The 18198-nt window shown below is 34.1% G+C and overlaps 1 protein-coding gene across 1 annotated transcript; it reads right to left on the minus strand.

Moving 5' to 3' along the window:
* Positions 1–494: 494 nt before the first annotated feature.
* Positions 495–5286, minus strand: LOC131144730 (oxygen-evolving enhancer protein 1, chloroplastic-like). The gene is made up of 2 exons (XM_058093572.1): positions 4844–5286; positions 495–1388 (listed from the first exon to the last, which is right to left on the minus strand). Exons 1-2 carry the CDS (start codon positions 5087–5089, stop codon positions 630–632), a joined length of 1005 nt encoding a protein of 334 aa, XP_057949555.1. The 5' UTR covers positions 5090–5286; the 3' UTR covers positions 495–629.
* Between the last annotated feature and the right edge of the window lie 12912 nt (positions 5287–18198).

Raw genomic sequence — 18198 nt, forward strand, 5'->3', positions numbered from 1 at the left:
ATGTAACACTACTAGTACAAGGCTTTTTACATAGTGTAAAAGGAACATGATACATGCATCTTATTTAATTACTTTGTGTTAACTAGAATGTAACGGAAAGTATAGGTCTATTTGAATTAATAATTTCATGCTTTTACAAAATGTAAAACATACATGATATATGCATCTTATGTTTAGTTACTTTGTGTTCACCAAAATGTAATAGAAAGTATGAGTCTATTTGGACCGAGAGTTTCATGGTTTTATAGAATATAAAAGGGTCATGCTAAATGCATCTTATTTACTTACTTTGTGTTAACCAAAAAATCAAATGTTAATAATTTGTAGATTCATTTTTTGTTCATTTATAGTATTTTTTTTATATTGTCCCCCTCGTTAATGGTGCACTAGCCCCAGAGCCGCCACAGCTCATGCATGTATATATATATATATAGTCATATAACTTTGAACGAGGAAATATTCCTAACAAAGATGCATGGCAGATGCAAACAAGATAAAATGGCTAGTTGCGGTAGTGCTTCTTGCCTCATTAAGATCACAGAAAAAAAGTCAAATAGTTAAGACAAAAAAAAAAAACAAATCTGAAACCAGGAACGGATATACATCCATACATACAACAAAAGCTCCATCTATGACTCGAGCTGGGCATACCAGATCCCCTGGATCTTCACCTCCTTTGCAGCCTTTGCTCCCAAGTCAGTATCCGAAGGCTGAAGGCTCTCAAATATTCCAATCACCTCTCCGTTCTCCGGCTTGCTCTTGCTCACGCTCAGGGTGATTTTGCCCGTTGACGACGAAGGATCCTTCAAGTTCTCCTTGCTAAGCTCCTCTTCGTCTCCTCTCCCACCGGCTGGCAATGCCACTGCGTTGTCATAACCAGTTGAAGCACCCCGTCCCTTTGGGTCCAAGAACGACGACCCCCGGTAAGATGGTACTAGAAACTCTCCCCCGAAGTTGTTTGGTTTTCCGGATGCCACCAGTTGTTTGATGGTGAAAAGGAAAGGCACACGCTCACCCCCTGGCAGCAGAACAGTGACAGCGGCATAATCAATTCCATCTTTCTCCTCAAACTTAACAGTGCCATCAGGAGACACCTCGAAGGGTCCTTCAATCTCGTCGAGGGTGTAGGTTAAGCGGGTCATGAGCTTGGTGTTCTGGAACTCAGCTGGGGTGTTCTTGTTCACTCCCTCAGCCTTGACGGTGAATGATGTTGGCTCCAGACATAACTTCTTCATGTTGTATTTCCCGGGCTTGAACACGAATGAATCAACTCCTCCATCAATGGTTGGGCACTGGTTAGCAGTTCCACTTCCCTTTACTTCCATATATGTCTTGCTTTGAATTTCTTCATAGGTTAGTCGTTTTGGAACTCCTTCAGCACCTGCTCCCTGAAAAATGCAGATGTTAACCCCTTTCTGCAGTTTGACAACCACATGATTTATATAATAATAATAATAATAATAAACTACTCGCCGAACCCAAATTAACAGAAGCTATTAGACTACTAGTGCAGCAGAGGGATGTATATATGCAAGGCTGGGTTGCAAGTAGAACTAGAAGATCTGCCTATTAAATATTTGATAATGTCATTATTACTCAAATCCAAAGGTCGTTTTGACCTACCAGCAAGTTGCAGAGAGTTTCGACGATCAGAAGGAAGCTTGCATCATGAACAGAAACTTGTCTATTGATGGGGTCAAGAGTTGTGCTTCACCGAGACATAGCCAACTTACCCATTTAATTACTACCTTTCGTTATTCAAAATTGCGGCTGAGGTTGCTAAAAAACTGCTAAGTATTCATAGAAATCCAAGTGGAATATACAGAACAGTGCAAAGGGCTCCTTTTGGTGAGTTGGGATTGGGTGAAGATGGCAAAAATAGGGGAGGATGATATATTGTAGGTTGAAAGACAAAAGCCCAACTTACTTTTAAGTTAGGGATGGAGAACTTTGGAATGATTTTATTTGCACAACATGCAAGTTTAAACAAGTTGGTTGCCACCTGGGTTGACAATGCTAGCTTAAACCATCTAGCACAGGAAGGGCCTTTTAAGAGTCCATTGCTCTTCTTTCAGTTTCGTTTGCACGGATTGTTGTCGTTTGTTGCAAGTTTTGTGCAGTTTGCAAAATACAATCCTTTTACTGATCAGGAAAAACATAGACGGATGCATGGTTTGCAGAACCTTATGTTGGTCCTCTGTAGTGGTTTGCTAAATGAGTTGGTATTCACAAATTGAACCAACTTCCTATGCAAATGCAAGGAATTCAACTTTCTCTTTTTTTCAAAAGGCTATGCTCCACGGATAGTATGATACTCAGAAAAGCAGAGAAAGAGACGATGAGATGATCAGATAAAACTCAATCCTACAAACATCGTGAAATTTAGTTTCATAGAGGTGCAAGATGCGCCACTTAATGTACCTGCTTCATCAAATTTGGTTTATGTAATTAAATAGCAATTTTTTTGGGGCTGTGGAACTAAAGAAATTTGTTGAATGCAACAATGCAATTAAAACTTTGATCATTCTAAGTAGCACTCTGTTGATAATGGTCCCAAATCTCAATAGGCAGCTATATATCTTGTGTTTTGGGAGAGTGAAATTTAGGCTTTAGATTTAAATTTCTGTAACTTGGACAAAGTTTAGTATGGTTTTAACTTGTATTTTATCAAAATGTTCATAATATTTCACCAATAGGTGTAATCACAAACATGGTCACATAGGAAAAATCATGTTCTTAAAATTTTTTTTCATCAACTCTCCTTTGAAAATCACTTTGTTCCTAAGTCCTAACCTTAGGAGTGGCATTATCTTTCCCTACATTTGTGATATGTTGGACAAGGGAAGGCCAGGGAGGACTTATCTCACACTTCATATAAGTAAGGTTCAAATGTGTGGAGAATTTCACTTGAGAGTTTGTCCCACATTAAAAAAAAAAAAATAGTAAAAATAGGTGGTTACATACATGGTTAGACCCAAAATTTAATAGAGTTAAACTTTTGGATCAAGTTGGTGCTCACCCACATGTATTAAGTTTATCCATGAACTCCTCTAGCACTAACAAAGGAGATCAAAGTCAAAGGTTTGTAACTCTAGACAATCGACATTGTAAAGTCGAGTTGTGAAGTTAATTTTCTTGACATGCTAAGTGTACAAATCTCTACTTGAGCAACTATTAGAGAATTAGGATTCCTTGCATGACATTGGAAAAATAGAGGGGTAAGGCCCACTTGCGCAACTATTAGAGAATTGAGCTCTCTGACATGACATCATAAAAATAGGGTGGAAGATGAGTGCTTATATACATAATAGTGACAAAACAAGTCAAAATCCAACGAATGATCCATTAACCACCAGTTTTGATCGGATTTGGATTTGAGATGAGACGATTCGTTTATAAACGGATCAACTCAACCCAACCTATTTAATAGACGTGTTAGACAAGTTTTTGTTGGGCATCCATAGGGTTACGTGTTTACATAATAATAATAATAATAATAATAATAATAATAATAATAATAATAATTTATAATTTTTATTTTTATTTTTGAACTTTTAGATAAATAATATTTTATAATTACAATTTATATAACTAGATTTGTTGAAAATTTAAAGAGAGGAAAAAATGATACACAACACAAGTGCCAAATAATATTTATATTGGTGTTGTTTTTAAAATTTTAAATCATACTTTTTCATAAAAATTTAAAGATGCACTTTTTTTTTTAATTTTTAATTTTAAGTTTTTTGTTAAGATATTAATAAATAAAATAAATATCTAAATAAGTGTTGTTTGTTTTTTTAAAAATAAATTAAGTAAAATTTGGTGAAACATTAGAGAAAAAAAAATTAATGAATAAATTATATTTTTAAATAGGTGCTTTAGGATACCCGTTTATGATTGTTTAATAAATAAGCGAATTTGGATTTATAGGTTATTTACTCGTTAATAAATGGACAATCCAAATCCAAACTTGTTTAATCCTTGCCCATTTATGACCCGTCCAAACCTAGCATGTGAACCCATTTTGCCACTCCTATATGATTAGACTCAAGATCAAATAGGTTTAAACTTTTGAATTGAGTTGATGCTCACTTATGTCTATCAAACCCACCCATGAACTCTTCTAGCATTAACAAAATGTCATTATCCTCCCTAGTCACTTAACTTTAAGGTCTATTTGAACTAAGAATTTTGGTGGAGAAAAGAAAAGAAAAGAAAATGGGAAGGAAATCATGTTTTATTGTATTTTTCTCTTTATATCAAATACTATAAAAATAATAACTTATTTTAATATAATTAAAAATGAAGAAAAATTCAATGTGAATGGTGCATAAAACTAAATTTTTGTGTATTGATTTAATATATTTTTTATTTTTTTTTCAATTTCCTTAATTTTATATTACATTTTATTTAAATTTAAAATCCGAACACCAATTTTAAACTCCCAAACACGAGATAATGAAGGCGAAGAAAGAATGAGCTTGGTGGAGCATTTCATAACGCTAGTTCGACTAGCTGGAGTAAACTATACCTCGCTCTGTTCTATGGTAGAATCCCTCTCCCACTCTACCCTTGTCCCATATATCAACCATAACAATAACAACAACAACTTCTCGAATTGCTATCTAGGAAAGACTCCCCGAGATCCGCGCCATCTAGTATTATAACGAATTTTAGATATAGATGGCCACTGTGATGCAGAATTTCAAACATAGATGAGATATAGGTGAACAAATCAGTTCTCTTTTAAGAAAAAAAAGATCGTTTTCTTTTTCATGGTGATCGATCCAAAAACTTTCAAATGAAAATCTAGTAAGTCCATGTAGTATATAGATTATACCGAGACAACGAGGGCGGAAGTGGCAAGAGCGAAGCCGGCGATCTTGGAGGCGTTCACGCATTTCTGAGCTAAGTCCTTGAGATCAGGTGACTGCAGGGCGCAACTCAGCCTGCTGCCTCCGACCGGGTCTAGCCCGAATGCCTTGCACACGTTCGGGGAGGATCTCAGCTGCAGTCCGCTCCTAACCACCCCCGCCTTCGTTGGTTGCATAAGCGTAGCCGCCGCTTGTGGTGCTGCTGCCGCCATTGTTTCACTCTCTCTCTCTCGCTGGTGGTTGGCTCGAAAGGGAGGAGGACAGTTTTGAGTGGGCTTTCGTTTGAGCAGGATAAGGGATATTAGATAAGGCCTTCTCTTATTGGTTGCTTCCCGCTAGCAGCGCTGCCATCATTGTTTGCCACGTGTCCCGAATTTCATACCGGATAAGCAATACTCCGCACCAGAAAAGAGAATTGCAAGGAAAACTTATCACTTATAATGTTTAAATTTAAACTCACACAAACTAGAGACATGATTCGGTTATATGACTTTATTAGTTCACTAAGATTTAATCTTACTTCATGCTAGTAATTTTTCTTGGAATTCTTAGCCCTATGGAAGTTTATGAAATTTGAAATACGATTTTTTACGCATAAAGAAAGATTTAAAATCTATTTAGTTGTAAAAAATATTTTTTCTTTCTTTTTTAAAAAAATTATAAAATTATTTAATTTTTTCAAAAAAATTTAAGATTTATGTTAAAAAGGTAAGAAATAGAGAGCTTTGTTTTAGTTGTATAATGTCTTTAACTTTGACTTGAATTTGTATAGAGTCGTAAGACATCCAATATAATTGCATATTTTATTTTGTCATAATCTATATAAATTAAAGTTTAAGATCTAAAATTCATAATTTTAGATGCAGAGTAAGAAATAAAAAAATAAATAAATGAATGATAAAAGATGTTTTCTTTTTCCTACTTTTCTATATAAATCTAGAAAATTGAAAAGAAAAAAAAGTGTCATTCTGTAATTAATTAAAAAAAATAGAAATAAAAATAAAACTATTTCTAGAAGAAAATGGTACCAAAACCTTTTCTTGTAGTTTATATATATTTTTATGCAAATTTCAATGAATTATTTTTTGCAATTCTTTGAAAATTAAAATAAAAAATGAAAAAACAAATTATTTTTTGTAACCAAGCAAACCCGTAGATGCTCACATGAATGTGCCTCCATCAAATAAAATAACATCTTATATGGAATGCAACCCTATACAAGTTCTAAGTGACCCAACACCACTTTAGTTAATATATGTGTGTATGTTAACTCACTTTAAAAACTTTAGAAAATAACTCCCAAGCATTAGAGTGTCACCAGGTAGTATTAGGAAAGTCTCTAAATCATTTCCACAGGAAACCGTATGTTTGAATTCTAAATTTAACTATTATAAAAAATAAAGGAGAATTAAGCACTACAACTAATTAAAATGTTATTTACAGTGAAATGTAGCTTTCGGGAATAACCCAAAGATGGTTCATTTTTCTTTTGTATGAGATTTCTAAAATGTGTACCCAATGGACTAAATGAATTAAAAATGTAGTGTGTTTATAAACCCAAGTGAGAAGTACATAGCTACATAACAAGTTTAAAATTCATGCTCTGATGCCCTTGGCAATAACAGTCCTCTTGTCCCTAAATTAGAGGAAATTGAGGACGTGTGTCTAATGAATTATGGTTATATTTGCCCAAGGAGTTCAACCATACTCATCAACATCATCTAATCTTTCTATTTATAACAATAAATGGCAAGGTGTACTGCTTATGCTCTAAGGGACTTTTTTTCAAATACCTTGTGTGCACCTTGAAATTAAACTAGGTTCTAATCTCCTTGAGTTGTAAAACAACTCATAAACACCAATTAAATCAACAAATTACACAAGAACAATTGCAACAAATTAACCAACAATGACTCATTCAAGACACTAAAATAAATGGATAATTAAAATAAAGAGGCAAATTAATATAATGTTAAACCATTCAAAACAATGAAATGCATGACAATAAAAGTTAACGAGCACTCAATACAACAATAAAATATTCAAAACACTGAATTAAAATGAGCATTAAAAATAAAGAAACAAGAGGAACCAACAATAAGTCTTTCAAAACATTAAAATAAAGTGGACCATAAAAATAAAATGACAAGGTACTGTAACAATAAACTAAACAAAACAATAAAATAATTGGTCAATACAATACAAAAACAAGAAGAGAGAGGTAGGAGAGGGAAGAGAGAAAAGAGAGGAGAAGGTCCATAGTGTGCTCGACCTGTTGTGTTTAACAAAGAAGGTGTCTTTTTTCCTCTTTGGTGGTCTGCGCACAACAGCTTTAAAGAGCTGCTGTCCGCCCTTTTTGGCTGCTCCAACCTCTCCTTTTCGGCTGCAAATGTGGTAACCCGGAATATATATATATATAAAAGGTTAAGGTAATAAGTATATATGTAAGGTTAAAGCAATAAGTATATATAGTGTTAATATAAAATAATATAACATTATTATGTTAAGTTAGTGGAGGGCATTGAAGATTTCAATTCGAAATTTCTTTTCCAATTCTACAACCTTCTGGAGTTGGCCACCCTAATTAGATTTCCTGAGGTCTGCAATCGTGAGCCATTTCCTTCTCTCTCCTCATGCTCTCCCACTCTCTCTCTCTAGATTTCTCCTTCATCTATAAGCCAAATCAATGATTGGAAATCACCACGATCATCTAGGAGCATTTCTCTACAAGTCTAGCAGAGTAGATATTTGAATTAGGCTTTCCAGACACCACTCCAAGGTTAGAGTAAGATTTAGGGAATTAAGCAAATTTGATGTTTTTAGGAGTTTAATCATTTATTTGGAGTTTGTGGGCGTAGGAAATGTTAAAATAATATTTTACCAGAAGTTGAGTTGATTAAATTAGGATTTATGAATTCAAGATTCGTGTGAGTGCCGCAGGTACAATTTTGGGATCCTTGTAGGTGTAGCTTCAGGAAACTAGGTAAGGGAAATAGATTAAGCCAGTTGTTTTGTAAATTATGCCGGTTAAAATGGAAATTATATGTGTATGTGTAACGACTTGCTTAATTTACTACATAATCAATCACATTAAATGCCCTGATACCAATAACTAATGATATTGCAAAGTCAACCCAAATCCGTAGGTAACGGGGACACACCTGTCATACACAACGAACACCTAAGCAGCAGTAAACATAATTTCATTCACCTAACCATAAAATACAATACTAGAGATACTTATATTCCACTATATTTCTGTAGATGTATATATACAATCTTCAAAACACCAAAAGCTAGATAAAATTAGGATCTTACATAAGAAACCTACTGACCCTAATTCAAAAACTCACCTTCCTAGTGGGGTAGTAAAATCTGCCTCTATTAGTGTAGAGCTTGGTTTACCTGTTTGTCTGGGTTTCCTGAAATGGTTTAAGCTGGGGTGAGATACTTCACAATAAGGGAAGTAAACTAAATACAGTTATGTGATAACATGAATATTTTCGTACTATAATAAATATACAGTACATATTACATACCTGAAAACACTGATAATATCATAACTAAATAAACATACAATTTCATAGTTATACTAAATCATACTAAATCTCACTATTCATAAAATCATCTGATATAACTAGTAGTACTGAAATATACCCAGAATGAATAGCTAGTTGATGTCATGTATTATCCCCTATGACGAGTTGTACAGCCCAAAGGTGGGACCCGACAATGGCTGATCGACCACTGCCAAGTAAAAAATATCTGTAAGTACGATGGACCCGTTACACCCTGGTCCGGACTGTCAAGTGGTTGTCTACAACTCTATATTAAAAGTCACATCGACTATCCATCTCCCACCCCCTCTATTGGCAGGGGTAGTTAGCACAAGTCTGAACTGAACTGAACTGTATAGCTACGGTACCATGCTCCTGAAAACTGATCTGAACTATCATTCGGGTTCTGATAACATATAGTACATAATCATATACTATTTTAACATAAATAGATTGATAACATTTTCTGAATTCTGTCATAACATAAATAATCACGACTTTGCGCTGGATATATGCATAACTGCAGCCTTGTGCTGGCTATCAATCACGGCCTTGCTCTGAACATAACATAGATACTGAATTGAGCATATGTACTGTTTATCATGTATTCTGAAACCATAATTTCCTGTTTTATCATGTTATTCCTAAAAATAACTACAAACATGCTTTTTATGTAAATATGACTTAACATAATACAATATACGTGAAATAATATTCATGCCGCACAAATTGAATAAAATCATGAATTTTGTTCTAAAATCACATTTCCTGACATTTTACACTAAAAGCATATTTTTGTGTAACAATAGTATTTTCTCAAATATACACATACATAATACATGCTTTTTGAAAATTAATCTGCTATTAAATAATAATAATTTTCATAAAAAATTATTACTTTAGTTTACTCCCTTGCCTGACTACTAGAAAGCCTCTAAAATGACTAGTCCTGCATCTGTAGGGTTCCTCGCTCAACACCCTGAAAACAACATTGCCTCAAACAAAACTTCAGTATTTCTTCAAATGCTACATTTTCTACAATTGTATGAAAGTCAAATACTCAACATAAAGTCTTACCCTAAACTTGAGATGGAGTCGAAGTTAGCCCCATCAACGATCTACTCCAGCAGACTTGAAGAGAATTTCCCTAGGAGTAGCGTGGCGGCTTCGGATCGTTGATCCGACAAAGAATGGACCCAAAATCTTAGAGAGAAGGAAGGAAAACCGAAGTGGAGGGAGGGAGGGAGAGAGAGAGAGAGAGGTTCTTTGCGTAAATTTTGCTGTGAAAATCGAGTTTAGGCTATTTATACACCTGCACTCGTCAACGAGACACGTCACCTCGTTGACGAGGCCATGAAGAGAGTTTGTTGACGAATGCTTATTCCTCGTCGATGAAATTCAGAACCGAGAATAGCCCCTCGGTAACTTCTCACCGACGAGACGCGTGTCCACATCGACGATCCCATCAAGTGTGTTCGTCGATGAACGTGTTGCGTTTGTCGACGAGACCCTATTGAATTCTAAGTTACAATTTCTTTTCTCTCCTCCTCCTATTATTTAATTAATATAATTCACCGGGTCTCTACAGTATGTATATGATTATCATGCAAGTTTTGAAAGCCAATCGTTTAAACTGAGGTTTTTGAGCCTAGGGTTGTGTTAATAGTTATTATTTTAAAAAATGAACCGATTAAAGTAAAGAAAAAGGCAACAGGATTTAAGTAATGGGTTCTGTGGATAATTTGACTGGTTGAAAAGATTAGTTGGAATTGTTTTACATTTTATAAAATTGGTTAAGGTGAGTAGGGTTAATTATCTCTGTTTTTCTTACTAACACTTGAAAGTGAAGTAGTGATCCCAAGAGAGGGGGGGGGGGGGGTGAATTGGGCTATTAAAAAATTTTAGATTCCTTTTATGAATTCGTGAAATTATTGTTTTATTAAACACACAACTTTGCTAACTTAAACAATTTACACACCAAAACCAAACACACCACAAATTAATGAAACTTAAACAACCAATCAATCACAAATTGAAGATCTTTATGGAATTCAGCTCGTGCTTAGTAAGCAGCCCTACAAGTAATTTGCAAACCCCATTTTTTAATGAAATTTATTGCACTCTCTTAATTAAGATTTCCACAAATTAACCAATGTACTCCCTTGTGAGTTTCTACAAACGGTTAATTGAAACGTACTTTCTTTGCATTAAGAGTCTTCTTATTGATTTAGCGTTGATCCCTGTAGCCTACACTTAGCATACACAACAATATATAAAGTGCTGAAATTTAAAAAGTAGGGTAAGAAGAACATCATAATTTTATGAGGTTCGGCTTATCCCTAGCCTACATCCTCGCTTTTAGCCAATACCACCAAAGGATTCCACTAGAAACGCTCCTTTTTGAGCATATAATTAATAAAAAATAGATGATACGAATAAGTTTATTGAAGTCGTTTTAAAAATGTTTGGTCTCCTTGTGAAAAAGGAGCTGCTAGAAAGAAAAAGTTAGATTTGAGTATTTGATAAAAAAAGTTGTAAGGTGTTTAAAAGTATATAATAACTAAAATGAATATGGTCTTTTTAGGAAATATAATTAATACATTGACCGTTCTATAGTGTTAGAAAAAATTAAGGATAACAATAGAAAATATAATTTGTTGGTGAAAAAAATTAGCTTTTGACTTTTCAAGTTTTAATTTTGTAACTTCTAAAAAACTAAAAGTTGATTTTTAGAAATTAGAAAAACTATACCAAAAGTTAGACCTACCTTTATCTTTTAAAAAGGACAAGATAAAAGAAGGGGATCAAACTTACCCTAAACAACTTAAATGTTTACCGTATTATTTATGAATTAATATATTATAATCATATATATATATATATATATATATATATATATATATATATATATATTAAAATGAAACGCTCACTTGAGCCATCCCTATTAATTTTCTTTGGTTTAGTAAATGAGTTTTAAAGTTAAATTTATGTTAAATTTTTTTAATAAGTAGGTGTGAATATTTTTTTGTAATGTTATTGTTATAAGTATGCCCCTCTGAAAAAAAATTTGTTTTCAACATAAATTGTAGGGTTTTGTCTTTCCTGGCCAATGTCTCTGCGAACGAAGCCTCGGGCTGCCTTAAAGCACGATGACTCGCCACGATGCGCAGCCAAGTGACAGAGGGTCTACGACCTGCCAAGGGGAGAGTCTTCTTCTAGGGGTCGAGCGGCACTGAGTGAGCACGAAAGAATTTCAGATAAGATGAGAGCACAAAGGGTGACTTTTGAGGATGTGTAACTGCCTTTGGCATGTTCTGCTCCGTCACCCATTAGAGAGCAATCCCCGAATGTCACCCCAGGGCTTACAGAGGACATGCCCGCTCATCCGGTGCTATTCCACATGATTAGGCTGACCATGCTATAAGATTTTGAGGCCCCGCCTCTGGCGGACATTCCTAACGAGTTGGCATCACATCGTATCCTCAAGCCACACCAACCACCACCCTCCCCTCTTACCCCTGAATTTCATCGTCTTTTGGAGGAACTGGCACGGGGTTTAGACACCTCTAGAGCAGTAGCCACCTCGCCTTGCTCAGCTAGTTCCAATTCTTATTCGAACTCTGATTAGGATTGACTAGATGCTTGAGACTTTTTATGCGCTTTCTCTTTTGTTTATGTACTGTGCTCATGCACCATTTGCTTTTATTTTATTTTATTTATTTATTCCTATATTTTGTTTTACTATGCTTTTGAATGGTTGTACCCGTGCTTCGATGTTTTTATCTACATTGTATTACCTTTGAAATTAACGAAAATACATGGTGCTTTTAGTTTCTACCCGTATTTTGTGCTTCACTATATCATTACATTTTTCTGATTATTTCTAGGATTTATGTGGATGTTACTTACATAGATAAAGTAGGCAGATAAGTGTTCACTTTTTTTATCCTTCTTGCGCATTCATTTGAGATTGTACATGGTTAGAAAATCTTTAAAACAACAATGTATAAAACACAGTGAAAGGCAAGAACTAATTGTCATATGAAGTACACTGCCAAATTAATTACTGTCATTTCTTGTATTCATTGAAACTTAAACCCGTTCAAGAATAATTATTATACATTCATGTTTCATCGTACATGTGAGACAAAAACAATTATTGAAATTCAATTGATTATTAGTTATACTATGTTGACTAATAATCAATTGAACATATTAATTATTTGTTTCACTTACGATTAGTAATGTTTTTATTTCTACCATTCTTGGATTGTCCAATGTGAACAGTTTAGGAAGTTGTATTTACATTGTTGTCATCATTCACGTTTTGTCAATTGTCATTATATATTTCGAGCGTGTATCTACTTGTGTTCTCTGGGTACATAGTGGGGTATCGTGACAATTTGTTAGTGATGGAAAATTAGTAACATGTTCACTTCCCCCATCTCGTGTACTTGGAAAACTATGGGGAGATGCTGCAGAAATTTATAATGACTATGACGAAGGAATTTGAGCGATTGATCGCAATGTAAATGCAACATTCCTGAATGAGATGAGATCCGTACCCTTTAGATGGAAGGTGGTTGATTATATATAGGATACACAATGCATGCTAGTCACAACTATTGCTCCAGTCATTGAGAATGTAATTAACACTATTTACTTGAACATGTTATAAGGTAATTAATGAACATGGATGTAGACACCCTATTTTTATTCGGACTAAAATTTATCATTATTATCATTACTATACTATTATTATTATCATTATTATTATTATTATTATTATTATTATTATTATTATTATTTATATTATTATTATTATTATTACTTTACTATTATTATTTCTCTTTATTATTATTATTAGTATTGACATTATTTTTAAATATTAATATTACATTACTATTATTATTATTAATAATATATTATTATTATTATTATTACCTTATTATTATTATTATTATTATTATTATTATTATTATTATTATTATTATTATTATTACCATAAAAGTACAAAAAATAAAAAATAAAAAAGGAAAAAAGAAAAGCAGGGGAGGCTAAGGTTTTTCAAAATTTCTTTATAAAAGAAGGGGCTCGCACAGGAAGGTGGGAAGCAACTACAAATCCCATCTTTTAGACCTGCAACACTCCCTCTCTGCCCTCTTTCTCTTTCACGCACACAGCCGCCACAACCCCATCTTTCCAGCCTCCACTTCTACCTCACGACCTCACTTGCAACCAGACCCGCAGCACTTCCTCTCTCAGGGTCGGCTCTTCATAATATGAGACCCTAGGTGAATGATTTAATCAAAGACCCTTAATATTTTGTTTAATTTTTATTTTTATTTAAAATTAATTTTTCTAGTGTTTTGAAATGCAAAAATAAATTTATCAAAAGCTCCCTTTTGAGAGGACACTAATTCTTCTTCTTCTTATTTTTTTCTTTCTTCATTTTTCATATCCGGATTCATATTTTCTCGTTGACATAATTAAATTTCAAAATTAACACTAAATATAAATTGACAAATTATGTAAACAAATAAAAATAAATTTAATAAATCTATTGAAATAATATATTGAAACAATATAATCTGATTATTATTATTATTATTATTGTAAATCGATCGACAAGCAAGACTTTAGAGATATCGGATTCTTATCGGATACAACGCTCTAACCTCAAAACTTTCAAAATCTAAGAAAAAATAGAAAAAAAAATTCAGAGTGAAAATAATAGTAAAATAATGTACAAACATTAAAATCAAAATTAGGATTGATGAAAATTACAGAGAATCAGAGGCTTGAAGATGATGAACACAAGAGTTGGAGCAAAAATCATAGAGAAACCAAGACATGAGAGTGAGAGTGTGAGAGATGAAAAGATTTTTTTAGAAAAGCTAAGAGAGAGAAATAAGAACAATAGATAGTTAGAAATATAATAAAGTTATTAGTTGAAAAGTCAATGAGACTTGAAAAAAAAAAAAGAATTAAATTGCATTTATTTGTTAGTTGAGAAGTTAATGCATGAGAAAAGAGCATAATAAATAATATTAACATTATTTAATTAAAAAAAATTTAAGACTCCAAAAATATATTATTATATTAAAAAAAAAAATTTGGGTGCCCCAAAATTTTTGGGCCCTAGACGAATACCTCAATGGGTAAAGGATGAGCCGGCCCTGCCCTCTCTCTCTCACCTCTCTCACCATTCCCGTCTGCAACCTCCAGCCCTCACGGCCACTTGTACCGCTGGCAGCAACCATCCACACACGTACACCCTCCCTTATCGTTCTTGCCGTCACCGTCGCCCCCTCACCTTCGCTGCAGCAGACAGCAAACCATCAAGCTGCTCTAGCCCCTAAGCACAGACTCCGACGACAGGACTAGCTATCCAGCAACTCCTTCACCCTTCTCGCCGTCAAGACACCGCCGCTTTCTCCTGTCTGCCGCCGCTGTGCCCAACTCTCCGGTCATCTTCTCCAGCTCTGGCAGCGCACGGGATCATCACCGCTAACTGCCATCTCTACAATCACCTAACTCCGACCTGCTCCCCCCACGGCCACAGTCCGCTGGTAAGCTCCCTCTCTCTCTCTCTATCACAACACACACACGCACCCCCAGCAAACATCCACACACACACACACACACACGCCCCAACAAGCATGCAGACACACATACTTTACACATACTGTTGCACTCATTACACACACACACTCAGCACACACACACTGACTTTCTTTTTATTTTATTATTACTAAGTTTTATTTTAAATTGCAATACTTGTTTTAGGTATAGTCATGGTTATATTTTGTTGCAGTCATTATAAGATACTAATTGAGTTATCATTATGGTTGCGGGATTTTTGTTGAGGATTATTTCATTGTTTAAAGGGCAAATTACATTAGTTGTACATATTAAATACTTACTATTTTGTGGTTTGTATTTTGATGCTTGATCTTCATGTTTAGGTTCTTGTTTGTTATTTTTGTATCATTTTGGAATTTTTAATATTGTTACATTTGTTCTAAAAGATTTTTTTCTCCAAGTTCATATTTTTGGTGTCGGCATTAATTGATCCGTGTTTATAGTTTAGGATTTTTCTATCTCTTGTATATTATTATTAGCCATATTTTTATTACGCCAATTGTATACCATTATTAGTAATATTACAATACTGATTGGATATTATTATTATTAATATTATTATATAGATTAGATTAGTATTATTATCACATCTATCTTATTAGTATTAGTATTATGTTGCTTGCATATTATTATTAATATTATTGTTATAGGTGTTGTGATAGCATTAAAGTTATACCATTTGTACAAGATTATTGGTGATATTAGTACATTATTTGTAGAAATATTAATATATTAGTCGCACATGGGTATTATATGGATTGTATTAGTATTAGCATTACATTATTTGCACATTATTATTGGTAATATTATTACATTGTTTGTGTATTATTATTAGAAACATAAGTATATTATTTGTACACTACTATCAATATTATTGAAATATTATTGTAATTTTCATTATTATTATTATTATTATTATTTTTATTATTATTATTATCATCATTATTATTCTCTTTTAAAGTATACGTATATTCGATTGTGTTATTTTAGTATTCGTATTAGCTTGTCATTATTTTAGTATTATTATATTTTTGTTATTAAGTATTTTCAATTTTATCCCCATGATTTCAAAAGGGGTATGAGCTTTCGGACTTCACGTACCTTTAGTTCTAAGGGAATGTATGTATATTACGTATATTTTTGTATGATTTATTTATTTATCTATTTATTTTGTATGTGTATTGGTAAATTCACAAAAAGGAGTAACCTAAAAGATTTGTTAAATTTACTTAGAGATAATTTCATAATTAATTAGGTGTCATTTATAAGAATGGGCGCGTAGGGGGTGCTCGTACCTTCCCCTCACATAACCGAACTCCCGACCCCAGATTTGGTAACACAGACCAATTCTACCCTTAACTGGGTAGTAATTAAGTGTTCTAACCACACCAAAAGGTTAGTGGCAACTTCATTCCTATTTTCTCTTGAAAAATTTAAACCACATTTTTTATTTCACCACCCCGGGGCACTCACGCTCCGGGACATCGTGACAATGGATAAGAGTTGGATGAATGCTCGTGGTAGGTTTTTACCAGAATATGTGAAAGGGGTACATGACTTCATAGAGTTCGCACATTCTCATGTAGACAAAGCCAGTAGAATAAGGTGTCTTTGCAAGAAATGTCAAAACATAACATTCAAACACATTGATTTGGTTCATACATATTTATTAGACTTTGGAATAGAGAAAAGATACACAACTTAGGTATTCCATGGTGAAGATTACGCAATTCAAAGCGATGATGATAACGATGAAGATGAGGGGGCAAATATAGTAGGTGGTGATACACGTTCGGAAGGGTTAATCGAAATGTTAGGTGACTTGTAAAGAGAGATTGGAGTGGACACAGATGATGTCAGTGTGTCACGTACTGGTGATGAATCTACTTCAGTAAGTACCATACCTTGCGATCCTAGTACGTTGAATCAACTCAGTAAATCATTTGCTAATTTCGTAATGGATGCACGGGTGCCCCTATATCCAAACTGTAAAAAGTTCTCAAAATTAGAGTTTTTAATAAAGTTGCTTCATGCAAGGACAATGCATGAGTTTTCTCAGAGTGCATTCAACATGCATTTAACCATCATTAAGGCAGCTTTGCTTGATGGTGAAACACTTACGAAGTCCTTTTATGAGGTGAAGACATACATGCGTGAATTTGGTCTCGGTTACACTCTAATACATGCGTGTAGGTATGATTGTGCACTCTTTTATAGTGAACATGAAAATGCGAACGAGTGCCTTGAATGTGGTGAACTGAGATATATAAATAATCAGAAGAAGGGTAAAAAGATCCCCTAAAAATATTTGCGATATTTTTTATTAATCCTACGACTACAACGATTGTACATGTGTAGAAAGATTGCTGCCGATATAAGATGGCATCAAGAGAAACGTCTTCAAGATGAAAACATCCTTAGCCATCTAGTGGACTCCGAAGCTTGGGCCGATTTTGATAAAATGCATCCGTGATTTGCTAGTGATCCTCGCAACATCAGACTTGAACTTGCTTTAAATGGGTTCAATCCTTTCAGTAACATGAACAACCCGTATAGCATGTGGCCAGTTATGATGATGCTATACAATATGCCGCCATGGCGATGTATGAAAGAACCCTTCATTTATATGTCTCTGCTTATTCCTGAACCGAAAGCACCTGATGATGATATTGATGTGTACCTACGATCGTTAATTGACGAGTTGAAAGAATTGTGGGAAAAAGGAGTGGAGACATTCGATGTGGAAACTGGAACAACATTTCAGATGCATGTTGTAGTGTTGTGGACAATTAATGATTTCCCCGCTTATGGCAACCTTTCAAGTTGGAGCACAAAAGGTTACTTAGCATGCCTATTCTATAATAAGGATGCTGAGTCCTTATCCTTGAAGCATGGACACAAGTTATGCTTTATGTGTCATCATCATTTTCTACGACCTGGACATCCTTGGAGGACTTGTGGCATCAAAAGCTTTAATGGAAAACCTGAACAAAGGTTGCAGCCAAAGTGACTAAGAGGGGAAGAGATATTAAACTAGCTCAGGTTGATCGGAAATGTGAAATTTGGGAAACCACCAACCAGCAGAAAAAGAAAATGTGCTGAGTGGGAGTTGAATTGGA

The sequence above is a fragment of the Malania oleifera genome, chromosome 1 (assembly GCF_029873635.1).
Source record: "Malania oleifera isolate guangnan ecotype guangnan chromosome 1, ASM2987363v1, whole genome shotgun sequence".
Classification (NCBI taxonomy): Eukaryota; Viridiplantae; Streptophyta; class Magnoliopsida; order Santalales; family Ximeniaceae; genus Malania; species Malania oleifera.

Bases quoted from the DNA above. Each gene is read 5' to 3' on its own strand.
- LOC131144730 (XM_058093572.1), bottom strand. From the start codon at position 5,089: ATGGCGGCAGCAGCACCACAAGCGGCGGCTACGCTTATGCAACCAACG. The intron at 1,389-4,843 runs GTATAATCTATA...TGCATTTTTCAG, and splicing joins CTTCCGCCCTCGTTGTCTCG to GGAGCAGGTGCTGAAGGAGT.